At 38.9% G+C, this 15,849-nt stretch overlaps 1 protein-coding gene across 10 annotated transcripts in view; it reads left to right on the top strand.

Annotated features, from left to right (window-relative positions):
* LOC117421412 (transcription factor COE3-like) overlaps positions 1–15,849 on the top strand; it is a 157,803-nt gene that overhangs the window by 33,065 nt on the left and 108,889 nt on the right. For all 10 annotated transcript variants that reach the window (XM_059034563.1, XM_034035825.3, XM_034035823.3 and 7 more), the window contains one exon: positions 5,254–5,322. In XM_059034563.1, the coding sequence (XP_058890546.1) occupies positions 5,254–5,322 (69 nt within the window). The remainder of the gene's footprint in view (positions 1–5,253; positions 5,323–15,849) is intronic.

The raw sequence follows: 15,849 nt of genomic DNA, 5'->3' as shown, positions 1-15,849 counted from the left end.
TACAGCTGTAAGTCGCTTGGGGTATGTCTCTATCAGTTTTGCACATCGAGAGACTGAAATTTTTGCCCATTCCTCCTTGCAAAACAGCTCGAGCTCAGTGAGGTTGGATGGAGAGCATTTGTGAACAGCAGTTTTCAGTTCTTTCCACAGATTCTCGATTGGATTCAGGTCTGGACTTTGACTTGGCCATTCTAACACCTGGATATGTTTATTTGTGAACCATTCCATTGTAGATTTTGCTTTTTGTTTTGGATCATTGTCTTGTTGGAAGACAAATCTCCGTCCCAGTCTCTGGTCTTTTGCAGACTCCATCAGGTTTTCTTCCAGAATGGTCCTGTATTTGGCTCCATCCATCTTCCCATCAATTTTAACCATCTTCCCTGTCCCTGCTGAAGAAAAGCAGGCCCAAACCATGATGCTGCCACCACCATGTTTGACAGTGGGGATGGTGTGTTCAGGGTGATGAGCTGTGTTGCTTTTACGCCAAACATAACGTTTTGCATTGTTGCCAAAAAGTTCGATTTTGGTTTCATCTGACCAGAGCACCTTCTTCCACATGTTTGGTGTGTCTCCCAGGTGGCTTGTGGCAAACTGTAAACGACACTTTTCATGGGTATCTTTAAGAAATGGCTTTCTTCTTGCCACTCTTCCATAAGTGCAGTATACGACTGATTGTTGTCCTATGGACAGAGTCTCCCACCTCAGCTGTAGATCTCTGCAGTTCATCCAGAGTGATCATGGGCCTCTTGGCTGCATCTCTGATCAGTCTTCTCCTTGTATGAGCTGAAAGTTTAGAGGGACGGCCAGGTCTTGGTAGATTTGCAGTGGTCTGATACTCCTTCCATTTCAATATTATCGCTTGCACAGTGCTCCTTGGGATGTTTAAAGCTTGGGAAATCTTTTTGTATCCAAATCCGGCTTTAAACTTCTCCACAACAGTATCTCGGACCTGCCTGGTGTGTTCCTTGTTCTTCATGATGCTCTCTGCGCTTTAAACGGACCTCTGAGACTATCACAGTGCAGGTGCATTTATATGGAGACTTGATTACACACAGGTGGATTCTATTTATCATCATTAGTCATTTAGGTCAACATTGGATCATTCAGAGATCCTCACTGAACTTCTGGAGAGAGTTTGCTGCACTGAAAGTAAAGGGGCTGAATAATTTTGCACGCCCAATTTTTCAGTTTTTTATTTGTTAAAAAAGTTTGAAATATCCAATAAATTTCGTTCCACTTCATGATTGTGTCCCACTTGTTGTTGATTCTTCACAAAAAATTACAGTTTCATATCTTTATGTTTGAAGCCTGAAATGTGGCAAAAGGTCGCAAAGTTCAAGGGGGCCGAATACTTTCGCAAGGCACTGTATGTGGTTAGGAGTGTAGTAATAGTTCACTACGATACAGTTATATAAGTCTGTGTTATTAGCTGGTAAGATTTCAATTCATTCTCTTGCTTATTGGATAAAGGCATCTGCTAAATAAACAAATAATAAAAATAGAATTAAAAAAATAAATAAATGCAATTTCTATCAAGACTGATTTCAGTTTCCTGATAACTTCCTCTGCTGTAGGTCAGTCTCGCACCAAGCTGCCCACAGGCCATATGGATCACAACATATGATGTGGGTTTAGATACCAGAAGCACATTTTATGTTATTGAATCTGCATATAACCTGAATCGAAGTTCAAGAAAAAAAAATAGAAAAAACAAGTGAATACCCGCCCCCCCCCCCCCCCCCCCCAAAAGCCATTACTCACACAAGTAACCGTATTGCAACTTACTTTTAAGGGGCACTGTGCCAATCTGGAAGAGGGAGATTGTGACAGGGTGTGATGCCCTGCTGTTAAAAACTAAGCAGATTGCTGAATATATTAGTTTTGGCTACAGATGCCAATTTGTGTCCTGTAATTACTGCACGCATCCTGCAAAAAGATGCCATAAATCACAGGTTTTCTTATTTTGGGGAGGTTGGGGGTGGGGGTGAGGAGAGGTCGGAAGATGGTTGATATTCCTGCAGAGCTTTTCAACTTAATCCTGAGCTAAGTAATGGCTTTCGTATGACACAACTGTGTCAGAAACTTGACGTGCCAAAAAATTTTTAAATCAGGGGGGAGCACATAACTTTAAATATATCGGTGAGCAATCTGTGCTTTACAGTTTGAGTACTGATAAACCCACTCAAATATGTATATATATATACAGTGCTCACCCATTGTAACGAGCCCCCTTATAGTGCGGAATCGGTTATAACACGGTAGGGTCGTGGCTCCCATTTGCTCCATAATCCCATTACAGTGGCCCTTTTATACTCGTTATGAGGCAGAGCACAAATTACGCACACAGCTTCTGCTGCTAAAATGGCTACGAGATTTAGCTGCCAAAACAGGACCAGCAAACTGAGGCAAATGAAAGTTACAGAATTATTCAGACAACAAAACCTTAGACGGAGCATTGTGTGCTTTAAATTGTTGCAGTTAAGTAAATTCAAACAGCCGCCTCGTTCTTGATTTTTCTTCTATTTCGTCAGTAAGGGCTGGAGATCCTGTCGACGTTATTGAGCAGCTACGTTTATTTTATTCATTTCAATTGCACGTTATTACAATGCCTCAACACAGGGGTGTCAAACTCAGTTCCTGGAGGGCCGCAGTGTCTTCTGGCTTTTGTTCCACCCGAGCTCTCACTTACTTAATTGGTCTAATTATTTGATTAACTGGACACATATAACACTTCTCTTCAGGCCTCAAAATGTTTCATAGGTAGTGTACCTTGAATCTTTTTTAAAACCATCAACTGTAAAAGACCTTGAAAAATATTAAATATGTCAAATTGAACAAATAATTAGATCAATTATGTTAATTAAGAGCTTAAGTTGGAATGAAAACCAGAAGACCCTGCGGCCCTCGAGGGCTGGAGTTTGACACCCCTGCCTTAACAGCAAGTATCAAAATATACTTTACTGAATTTTTGAAGGTTAATGATTCCTGAAGTTGTGTAATGTGTCAAAGTTGTACTGAATTGTATTCTTTGATGATTTTCAAAGTTTGATATATGGTATGTTTTAATTAAAGCATTTCATTACCTTAACTGTAGGTGTTAAAGTTTTACTGAATTGTATTATTTGATGATTTGTAAAGCTTTGTAATTTGTCATTCTTAATGTGATAGAATAGGTTACTAGCTATATATCATCAGTAGGTACTTGTATACTAAGTACTTGTGTATGTTAACGTTATTATATACATTATTAATTACAGGTACAGTAATTGTTATTAATACCTGTACAAATCGATTATGCAAACTAGCATCGGTCCCAATTAATTTGGATAATGGACTCTCTACTGTACAGTGAAACCAGAATTAACCTGTCCAAAACAGAATACACATTTGTGGTTGTAACCAGACATTACAAAAAAAGTCAAAGCTCATCTGTACATATCAGGTTTTTGTATACTTGCTGTTTGCATATGAATTCACTAATCTCCAATATTTCCCTCCTGTATAATATGTATTTTAACCTGCTTCTCATGTACTTTGCATGGAAGGCTTATTAGGTAACTTCCACTATCAGGCGAGTCCAAAATCAGCCACCGTCCAAACTGGGGCTGATAGTCCTAAATGATTTGAACTCGGTCTGCTGCAATAACCTGTTAATTCCAATTACAATATCAATTAATCAATCAAAACATTCATTTATCCAGATGATTTACAATGACGACCTGGGAAGATGCTCGCACCACCACAGCAGCCAACATAAAACACAATTAATACCACATAATCAATCATAAAACATAAAAGTCAGCAGCAACTTAGCAGGTACAGATGTCAGTCAGCAATGAGTCTGCCCTACGGCTAAAAGAAACCTCAGATATGAACCGTTCTAATTGGAACTTTTGTTGAAAGTCATTCCAGCCGTTGGCTGCTACAAACTGAAATGAGTGACGACCAAAACTGTTGATACCCTGCTTGGGAACAACCAGTTTAATACAATTAACAGATCTTAAGAGCCCATCAGTGTCTTCAAGCCTGCTTTTCTTGGTTTTAAAAAACTGGGTCTTACCAAGTACTTGCACTGACAGCTTCAGTTGAAAATAAAATAAAATAAAAACTGGGCATCACGCCTCACTGAACCATCCTAAATCACGGGAGTTGACATTTTGTAGCTCTTATTTATTGTTTAATACCGTGCATCATTTCAACTTGGCAGTAATTACCTCCACACAAACAGGGTGCCTACATTGTTTTCCAAAAGAATCTTAGTCATTATCCAGTGGGGTGTTAACCTGATAGTTCTCAGGAGGTTATCATTAAGGCTACTTTAAAGAACTCTGCCCACATTTATTTTCATGTCTGAGAGGCGTGGGCTCCCAGGGCACAGCCAAGCTGTGCGAGTCCTGTTTGTTTGAAACACCTTGGTCTCTGTTTGAGAAAACTGTCACCACAGCAGCACCACTGGGTCTCCAATGCTAATTGGTCTCCTGGAACCTTTGCTAATGGTCCATGCTGCTAGGGGAATAAATTAGTGTGGCTCGAGCCATGGTAACAGTCACGAAAATAAGTAGTTTATAGCCTTTTGGGTTTGGAAATAAAATGCATTTTTAAATGATTTATTGCAAGGCTTGTTTAGTTTGCTCATCTGCTCATTGTGCCTCATGCTGTGGGATGAGTTCAAGTCATACCCCAATCGAATCTCTGCAGGTTGTCATGGTTGGGTGGGGTCAAGTCACATTGTTGTAAGCCTAGCCAACATTAGGTTTGCAATAATATATTGTACCATATTTGTTTACTTTATTTTTTATTGACCAAACTGAAAATGATTCACAATTCTGCATTTCACATGGGTTTATCTCATAAGCTGTTCTATACAAATATTAACTTTCAAGACATCAAAAGTTCTTGGATTCTGGCCAATCAGATTGCTCAGTTTAAAAAAGAACTAAAAAGCACATTTTCCATTGTATACTTTTTGAGTGTTGCAGCAGAGCAAAGAGGCTGTTTGGTTCAGGGGTTGGAGGTCAGGGGTTGGAGTTTGAATTCAAGCTGTCACTGATTCATTGTGTGACCCTGAGCTGTGCATGTCACTCATTTCCTCCCCAGCTGAGAAACTCGCTACAGTAAGAAATTAGATATTGCATTTAAGACATTCAACTTAATCAAAAGAAAGAAGGAAAGAAAGAAAGGCACAGCTATGCATTGATTTAAAATGTAGTTCTAATTGATAAAAAGTTGACATTTGTTTTTTTGTTTTTCTAGCCGGTGTTGTGACAAGAAGAGCTGTGGGAATCGTAACGAGACCCCCTCTGATCCAGTGATCATCGACAGGTAAGGAACAGCGCCCCCATCACCCCTATAGAGTTGGACTGGGGCTGCCTGTGTGAAATTGTCTCACAAACTCCACAGTTATGTTTTAAGACACTCGATAGTATTATTCCTGTGCATTGTGCACACGTTGTAATTTACCAGGATATCACTTAATCATGTTCTTAATTTGGATAACATAACGTCAATATGATCACTGAACACGGAGCTCAATGCATTACTTGTCAATTATATTATAGTTGGGTTTGGATATAGTGTCCAAACCTTTTATTCTTTTTTGTTTCTTCCGGTAAGAAACAGGGAAATGTTGTGAGTGTATTTTTGTTAGCATTTGCACTCTTGGAAAAATTCAGGTTTCTTCTACAATGTGAAATACTGTAATGATGTCATCCTTCAGTGTACGACCTGTCAATATTTGATGTGCGCTGCGCTGCACATCATCAGCGATTGACTCTGGTTTCAATATGTAATGATCAGTGGATCAATATATTGGGATTTCCCAGGCAGCGTTTTAACAAAGGCCAGGGAATGGCAGCAGGATTTTGTGTGGTCACTGCGTCTCAGCCTTCATTGTCACTAAGCAGAATTTGAAGCAGTAACGCTCCGCACCAGTAGGGACATTTTCCCCGAAAATGGGGAATGTTTGTAATCAATCAGTAAAGCCATCACAAGAAGCTCTGCTTTATAAATTACTGCAACATGTATTTTACTGTATGTGTATACAGAATTATATTGTATATGGAAAAGAAGTGAAGAAACACTGAATATGAAAAATTGGTATACGCAATACATTTGCTGCCTTGTAAACACCATGGCTACACTAACATATGTTTGAGAATGTTTAAACTTTGAACTATTAACACCCCTGAGCCTTACAGAAGTACATTACTGTTCAGCTTTAAAGCATCAACACATTTATATTCTGTTTTGCGTTTGTAACGGGAAGAGTACACATTTCCACCTGTCTGCAAAAGCCTGAATAAGAGGACACAATAATAAATGGGGGCAAAAATAAGCCTTTGCCTAACTCTGCAAAGGTCTGCTGTGATCCATTAGCACCCCCCATGGAATAAGCACCACAGCAGCATTTTCCCACATTGCCGCCCATCTAAATAACAAGCTAGTTGTGTCTGTGGGTTCGCTCACTGGGGAGAACAAAAGAAAAATGCTGCCGGTATAATTGCCTTTGATTGTATGGAAGACATCGCAACCTGGTCTCTCATTAGTTGAAAATAATTCTAATACGATTATGGGTGACAACAGTGCAGGTGATTTAGGGCCAGCCAATCCATACGACTGCATTTTAGTTTCCTATTAAGAAATGCAAAATTTATGAGCGCGCAACCCTCGGCTCCTTAAACCAACAAATAAATCATCACAACGAGAGAGGCTGCGGCGGCCCGATGCAAATTATGACCGTCACTTGTCTCCGTAAAGCGGTTAATGACCGAAATTCATCGCCTCCTTCCCCAGCATTGTTTCAAATTAAGCGGCGCTTTATAAATCACTGCGCTGTTATTTCATGCCTCCACCGTGTCCTTTCCCCACATCATAAATTTCCCTTTTCATTGCTGTGTCTTTATTTCTTCCTCCGTTTTCTTCTTGTTCAGCTCATGGTGTGCATTAGCCAGGCTTTAAAAGTTAAACAGGCACATCTCTATCTATCTATCTATCTATCTATCTGTCTGTCTAGTGTTTTAAAATGGTGAATGCGGAACATATCAGATCTATTTTCTTTCTAAATGGATTGTTCTCTAATTTAATGAGTGCTAATCAAGGCTTTAAAATATATCATCTTTTGGTTCTCTGCTTGGATATTTCAAATACAAAGCTATAGGTTCCTGCTGCTTTCTTGAAGCGAATAACTTCTTGTGCTGTTCAATGTTTGAATGTCTGTCTATAACATAATTAAAATAAAAATAGACGCATTTCCAAATAGTGGTGACTACACTGCATCGAAATCAAAGAGTCACATTTTATTGACATAGTGTCTTTCACATCCAGGGCATACACAAAGCACTTCACAAAAGAATAAAATCAAATGGAAATCATAAAATCACAGGTACATATACCCCTTAAAATCATTATGTACATTTATTAATTATATGTACTTTCAGTACTATTATACAATCGGGAATATAAGTCTGTTAAACACGTGCTGAATGTATAGCGTTGTCTCCTCACAATCACATATCATGTGTTAAGTGCATGTAGTAAATATTACTAAAGTATAAAATGTTAAAATCTGAAATGGTACCATTATTAAGATATCATCTTCTAAATAAATCTGCTGATATGAAATATGCAGAAATTTTAAAAGATAGAAGACATGTTAACACCATGTAGACCTCTGCAAATCTTCCAGTTGGTGGCCGTTTTCTTGCTTAATAAGGCAAACAATTATGGTTGCATGCCGTGAATCGATATAGAAAATACCAGATACAATGAACCCTAGAGACTGGGAAAGGGGCCTCATGCATTGGCATGGTGGGCCCCAAGGGAGAGGCCAGCAGAAATGACATTAGCCACCATGAAATATTACTAGCCAAGTGTTAAAACAGGTGTTATTATGAGCTAATATTGCAATTAGATCACACAGCTAGGATCCCGGCTGGCTCATAAATTCAGCTCACCTGTCAAGGCTTACGGTTGCCTTTGCCTAGTGGAGCTGTGTCTTAATGTGGCTGGGACAGGGCAGGGCAGGACAGGTGCAAGTTCATTTTAATCAGAGACGTTCGCTGGGATCAGAGGGGCTATTCTCTTCTTGCATCGTGATTCTAAGACTATCCTGGTTATTAGTGTCAGTCCTGAAGGTATGCAATTTGGTATTAATATTAGGCCAGGGAGTTTCATCATTTCACAAATGCAACATATTTAAAGAGCGAAGTGCTGCTAATAAATGTTGACAGGGAACTCTAGGGCCACATCCACAAAGCATTTTCTGCCATGCTGAGTTCCATGTTGATGTGAAAAAAAGGGATAAAATAAACAACTCTGGTTAAATTAGGAGCTCCTTTAATGCACCTTAGCTAGAAAAACAAAGGTGTAAACTAAGCATGGTGGGAAATGTTTTGTGAAACCAGCCCACTGTGTTTTTGTGTCTGATAGCCAGCATGATAGAAAAACTACAATTTAAACAATTAGATTTTTTTTTTTTTTTAATGAATAAAATAGTTTTGTTATTCATGGAACCAGTTTGTTTAAATAACTAATTATCTAAAGCAGGGGTGGCCAAAGCTGGCCCTTCTACTACTGGTCTTTGTTCCAACCCTGTTCTAAATTGTTTAATTGAACCAATTAAACCTCCATCCAGACCCTGAGTCGTTCATTACATCATTTTATATGTTAAACCTGGCGTGGAATGGCCCTCCAGCACTGTGATTGGACCCCTCAATCTAAAGCTTTGTGAAACCTCCACAAAACATATAACTGCACTAAACACACAAGAGGCCACGCTAACCTGCAGTGGCCCCTAATAAACTGTTAGAGGGGAGGATTAGGGGCTGACGCACACATGCTAGGTGCTAATGATGACCAGGCCTCCGTGTTAGCTGTTTTCAGACAGTCATAATTTTTGTTCATGCTGGCATGTACTTAAATACTGCAGGTTGTTCGGGAGCGAGTCCCCAGAATGTGGCTCATTTGTCTGCAAGCATGAACAGCTTTTTTTTTTCTTCCTGCCATTAGTTTGGCATTAGTTTAATCTTAAAATCAACTGCTGCATTTTCTTAATCAACATGTTTTCCGTATTACTGTTTCACTATCTCATCCACACGTACAACGTGCACATCTGACATCTGGCTGATGCAAACTTCACTAATTGATGATTCCATGTAATATCAATGGGGAATACAAAGATTAACAAGATTCTGGATTAACAAAATAAACCATAATACTGTTTTGTAGTATATATATATATATATATATATATATATATATATATATATATATATATATATATATATATATATTCTAAAATAATGTTGTCTCTGACAGATTTTTTCATTTGCCCACAGGTATTTTGTACATCCCTAAGATTCTCTTCTAGTCGGGTATTAGAAGTTCAAACTTGTGTTTAGCTATACAGCCACTGTCACTGGGTTTACTTCCATGTGCAATGGCAGAGTTGCTACACTATGTGCCCCACAATGTGCTTCTAGTCTCAGGCCCTTTCTTACGTGTATGGAGTTAAGAGGGAACAGGAAGGGGGAGGGAGGAGAGCACTGCTGGCAATCTCCCTCAGCTCTTCCCAGCAAGTTTATTGATCGGGAGGAGAGCAGATCGGAGCTGCCAGATTGAGAGTATAGATTAGCAATAAAAAGAGGACATTACTCCACTGCCAGGATATAACTGTAAAATGACAAGGTCCTGCTGCTGGTCTGTCTGTCAGGGAGTAGCATGCAGGGTTAATGCGGGAGAAGGGAGGTGGAGGTCAATGTTGGGGTGTTTCCATAGCAACCTACAAACCATGTAACATACCAGAGAACACTTGAACCATTTCTGATTGACGGAACATTTTGTAATATATTGTTCCTGGTTTATTCATTTTTAAAAAGATTTCAGTGCCAGATGTGCAAAAACAAATACGATCTGTATTTTTTTATGCTACAGTGCTGCAGCCTTTAAAAACTTTGCTCATTGCTTTGATTAGCGATTACTGTGTAAAAGGAGGTAGAACAGAGTGAGTAGGAAAGCTTCCTTTGGCGTGACCAGCACTTTGTGGGAGGATGTTATCTTTACAATTCTTAGTCTTATTTCTTATTGCCAATAGCAACATTATCACTGGTCCCCACTACTGGGCGGCAGTGTGGAGTAGTGGTTAGGTCTCGGGACTCTTGACTAGAGGGTCGTGGGTCCAGGTGGGGGACACTGCTGCTGTACTCTTCAGCAAGGTACTTTACCTAGATTGCTCCAGTAAAAACCCAGCTGTATAAATGGGTAATTGTATGTAAAAAATAATATAATTATATGTAAAAAATAATGTGATATCTTGTAACAATTGTAAGTCGCCCTGGATAAGGGCGTCTGCTAAGAAATAAATAATAATAATAATAATAATTTTACATATGTTAAAGGTTTTTTTGGTGCTTGTCTTGTCTGTTATGCTCTGGAATATGCAGATATTTTAAACCAGAACAGTTTAGATTGGAAGGGTGCTGCTCCTTTTAGTTTGTCTATTGTGTGCTTGGTTTGGCCTATTTTAGCACCTTGTGTCTTTGCTTAGGAATAATTCTCTTACCTGAAGGGCGTGTTAACCAAGGCATTACAATTCATTGTATCAACAAATAGATTTGCAATTCTTGGTTTATTGCCTTTAAGTAGCTTATAGACAGTAATTGTTACAATCTTCTATACATGAATCAAGACCAACATTTAGCCATGTTCCGAGGGACTGGTTTTGATGCTGGTATAGCGGTTGACTGACAAGAAAGGATAGTAATGACTTCAAGTCTGACAGTTTGTCATGAAGTAAGTCTGACAGTTTATGTTCGGTTTTGTTCAGTCAGGTCACTTTGTTTATATAAACAAAACGTATTTTACTGAATTGTTTTCACAATTTGTTTACAAACCTGTTATCAGCGTATGTCAGTGAGCTTTGAGAAGCAGGCCCTGAGTGTGCACTGACTTGCAGGAAAATGACAGCTTTCTTGTGACTCATTGGGTTATCTTTTAAAATGTGCTTCTCTTGCACTCTGGTGCCAAAAATAGAGTCCGAAATGGAGAAATGAGGCCAGTGACAGCACCTGGATATGTCTTCTCAGTCTCTACGCAGCTTCAAGCTGCATTTTGCACTACATATTATTATTATTATTTCTTAGCAGACGCCCTTGTCCAGGACGACTTACAGTCGTAAACAAAAATACATTTCAAGAATCACAGTACAAGTAATAATACAATTAAGAGCAAGATAAATACAATGACTTTGGTTGTAGCAAGTACAAGTATGTGAAACATGAAAATACAGCATCACAAATGTGTATTAAAGGGATTGTATGCAGGTGTTTTCATTTCAAAACATTTTATCCAGTACTACGTTTGGTTCTTCTCAGCTTCCATCTCATACTCTTAGGAAATACTGTATGTTTTACTTGCACTTCCTAGGCCATTTAAACCCAGCAGTCTTCTGGGATAAAGTATGTTACTCTCTAAAAGCATGTCAATCATTTGGGGAAGCAGCTGGTTGGTTAATGACAGCAAAGAAGCGGACGAATGGGTGGGTACAATTTCAACCTCCAGGTGTAATGATCGAGGAAGTGCAACCCTAACTAAAAGCATGGCTTGCAAACAGAGATTTCTTTAAACTAGTGTACTATCAGATATCATTTTTAAATACAAAAAATATAACATCACCTATAACTATTAAACACGCAGTAGTGATTAATTTAGAAATTAATCACTACTGCTTCTTGCAAACCTGCACATTTGAGACCTATATGACCAATGGAAGTGCACAGCAGGTCAGGTGTATTCCTTTATTCTGTTAGTTACAAGCACTTGAAAAGTCACTGCAGAAGAAGTGAAGCTGGGCTTATTGCCTTAGAAATGTCGTCTATTTCCAAAGCTGTGTGACTGGAACAAAATGAATCTATGAGTATGGTCAGACAGCCCAGATCCAGAGCAGTTTCTGGATTAATCACTGCTAGACACAAAGAGGGCGCTTTACATCATTTGGGAAAGGTATTTTGTTTTTATTAATGGCATGTGGCCCTGGAGTGATGTTCTTAAGCGTGTATTATTATTATTATTATTATTATTATTATTATTATTATTATTATTAATAATAATAATAATAATAATAATAATAATAATAATAATAATAATAATAATAATAATACATTCACTCTAAATTCACAATTTTAGTGCTTGAAATAACTTAAAACTGATATTATTGCAAAACTAGAAGTTCATAACTAGTTCGTTTCTAGATTCTGATGTTCCGTTCAGAAAAGCAAAGCAGTATAATGCAGATTGAACTGAAACGGAGAACAGCGCTCCCTCGATATTTCACACTTCGGTATTCACAGATCGGATCCACATTGACAGTAAATTGTACAAGTCCTATACATTCCTGGCCTGTGAGACTAGATATTGTATGCTGTGTGTTTTCACCCCTCGACCGACTTGTCAACAGTATCCCATTACAGCTTCTAACAAGAAAAGCAAAATTCAATCCATCAAATATCAATCCGTTCTATTCACCCTGCTGGATAACCCTGCGTTATCTGGAGTGAACAGTGAGACTCAGTGGCCGTCTTCATGGTGTGTATATACTTTATAGATATTTGGGATTCATAAACTTCCCTAATGGATATATGGAATTTAGCCACTATTTTGAAGTTTTTGTCTGGTGATACATGCAAAATCCTTAGTTTCTTACCTTATATGATGAACTCTACACACAAAGTGAACTCCCAATCTCTATGTTGCTTTGGTCATAGAACAAACCGATCTCTTACCTAGAGTTCATTGTGATGTAATCCTTTTTAGTGCCAAATTCAGTGTCCCTCCTCCATATAATTCCACATCATTTATTTAGAAAATAAGACGGAGGAGTCGGCCCTACGGCTAAAAGAAACCTCAGATATGAACCGTTCTAATTGGAACTTCTGTTGAAAGTCATTCCAGCCGTTGGCTGCTACAAACTGAAATGAGTGACGACCAAAACTGTTGATACTCTGCTTGGGAACAACCAGTTTAATACAATTAACAGATCTGAAGAAGAGAGCTCCAGTAATCCACGCAAGTAAGCAGGCGTTTTCCCAGTTAAGGTTAGGTAGATTGAAATATACCAGTGTTTCAGTCGCCTTGCATGTAGAGAGGTCCAGTTAATCAGGTTGTACAGGTCACAATGGGGAGTTCTGCAGGTGGCACCAGTGACACATTGTACAGGAGAACACAAGATAAAATCTGTGTCCTGAAGCATGTGAGCTGGTCTCCCCCAGGATCAGGATTCTATTCCCCTGCGTCTGTGCTCTCATCCCCCGGGATTACAGGACCCCGTTATCCAGGACAGATCGTGGACACGCTGCACTGTGCTTTCTCTCTGCGGGATATACCTGTAAAATTCACATGCTATGGTTATGTTGTTTTCTTTTTCTGCTGGATATTTTGTGGCAGTTACAGTATGGTAGAGGAGTAATTCTATTAATTTGGGCATACTTCATTTGCTGATGTGTTTTGAGTATTAAAAACTTGCTTCCTTACAAGACCGTTTTTTTGATAACATTTTAATGTTAAAAATTTCAGATATTAGAATAAAACATGTTTATACTTATATTGATACATAAAATACATCTCAAATAAAGCAAATGTCTGCTTCCTGATACAGGAATCACTTCCTGTGGGTCATATGGTCTGGTGTCAGCACTGCAGTCAAACTGACCTACAGCACTGGACGTGATTATTGGGTACTGGGAAACAGCTGTATAACATTCATAGCGTGGCATTTGAAAAGATCTTCATATCTGGAGTTAAAATTCATAAAAACATGAACCAAAAGACTAGCACAATGAAAGGGGCACCAGGCATGGATTTTAAAGCATTTGTTATGACTCCTGTACACTGCGCATGGTGATGAATATAATAGGAAAGAGAGTTCAGATGGCCCTGCTAAATGGTTTTGGGGTTTGGATTGGCAGGGACGGGTTGAGCCTCTGTCTGTGTCTCAGGCTAGCATGGTAAGTGGAGTGGCCAGGGGAGGGCAGATTAAGAAAGGACTGATTTTGATATGAAGATTCAGCAATATAGTATGAACCATGTCATAGAAGAGCTCATACCTAGGGACAATTGGGGCTCAATTACATCAGCAAAATCAATTAAGGAAATGTCCACTGATCGCTGCTGCCTGGGCTACAGGACCCATTGTTTGACTTTTGCGTTTTATAGTTGGATTCCATTTCAAGCAGATCTGAGCCCTTTCCCTCCCATCAGTGGTTATTTGTGGGTTAGGTTGCCTTTCCTCTCGGATGTATTTCCACTTTCATTTTAAAGTCAGAATTGCTGGTCACTAGAATGGTCTTTTAAGAAAGTATTGAGGGTGATTTAGATGGAACGTGCCAGTGCAGAAAAATGCTAAGAATAAACAAATAAGTAGGTAGGGGCAGATAATAGTCGTTGATAGATTTATAAATGGTAGATTTGGTGGACATACAAATATACGAATGTAAACATACAGATTTGTGTGTTTTTGTAGATAGATAGATATATAGATAGATAGATAGATAGATAGATAGATAGATAGATAGATAAGGGGACTGTTTTTATTGTTTGTTTTTGTTTTGTTTTTTCGTCAGGTTTTCTTTGGCGACTAATAATAAACCACTGTCTATGATTAAAGTGGAACACAGCTGCTATCTAACCCTATGTATTTGGGATGGGATTTGTATTTGCTGTTTCTTGGGCATGCTGGAGCACTTCTTTCTGAGGAGCCTGAACAATCCGCCCCCCCCCCCCCCCCCCCCTCTCTCTCTCTCTGTCTTGGCATTGATGTCTTTCCCCCCCTCTCTCTCCCTTGAAACCCTTCAACCCCCCCTATCACACAAACACACACACACACACACACACACACACACACAAATCAATACCAATTTATATTTCAGGATAGCTGGAGTTGGGTTTTAGGGCAGGCGGGCAGGCAGCCTTCATAAATATTAGAATGTTATTGACTGGATCTGAATGAACTGTAGATTTTTTTTCCTTCTTCTTTTTCTTGTTTCTGGGTTCAGAGCTTTATTTCATCTCTTAATGATAAGAAGCCTAACTGGGTACAACTGTGATCCCCTGAAATGACATAAACTGGATAATGAAAGTCAATATGCATACAGTAGACAAGTATCAAAGTATAGACTTGCCTGTCATTGTCTCAGTCAGTCTGCTATACTCTCTCTAGTGTTATGGTACTGTTGAAATATATCCTCAAGCATGTTAGTACAGTGCAGCTAATCCCTGGCAAGCACCAGATAACCCTAACTTCATGCTTTAGTAAGTTCCCTTGATTACAAAAGGAACGCCTGTGTGTCTTATAGACACCACAGGTTGTGTTTCTGCAAGTTTATTGATCTCAAGTCACATCTGGGGCAAGGCTTTAGCTTTTGGTAAATATGAGATATATATGTATTTAACAAATAGAGCAATAGAAGTAGTTGTATAAATATATAAAATCTATTGAACAAAAAAAATAATAATTATGTATTGGGATTCAGTCCCCTTGCTTACTAAATGGCCTGCCTGGTTTCCTAGAAAAACATACAAGTGTTTAAATCTGTCTCGCAAGTGCAGTCATACCCCAAGTATTATACACATTTGTTATTCATTTTGACCTCAAACAGGTTTCTGCAATAGTGTCTGCCAAAAGTGCAGCCTTCGAACCAGGATGACATTTTGGTGTACCGCCCTGCACATGGGAGACTGATTTGCATGGTTGTATTATTCAGTAAGCAATGGATCTAAGTGGTGAAATGCACATAAACACCCACCCCAGAAAAATAGTTGTTGGAGTGTGGTTATGATTTGTGATTTAATGTGGTTTTT

The sequence above is a fragment of the Acipenser ruthenus genome, chromosome 1, assembly GCF_902713425.1.
Source record: "Acipenser ruthenus chromosome 1, fAciRut3.2 maternal haplotype, whole genome shotgun sequence".
Classification (NCBI taxonomy): Eukaryota; Metazoa; Chordata; class Actinopteri; order Acipenseriformes; family Acipenseridae; genus Acipenser; species Acipenser ruthenus.
This window is presented reverse-complemented; position numbering and strand designations above follow the sequence as displayed.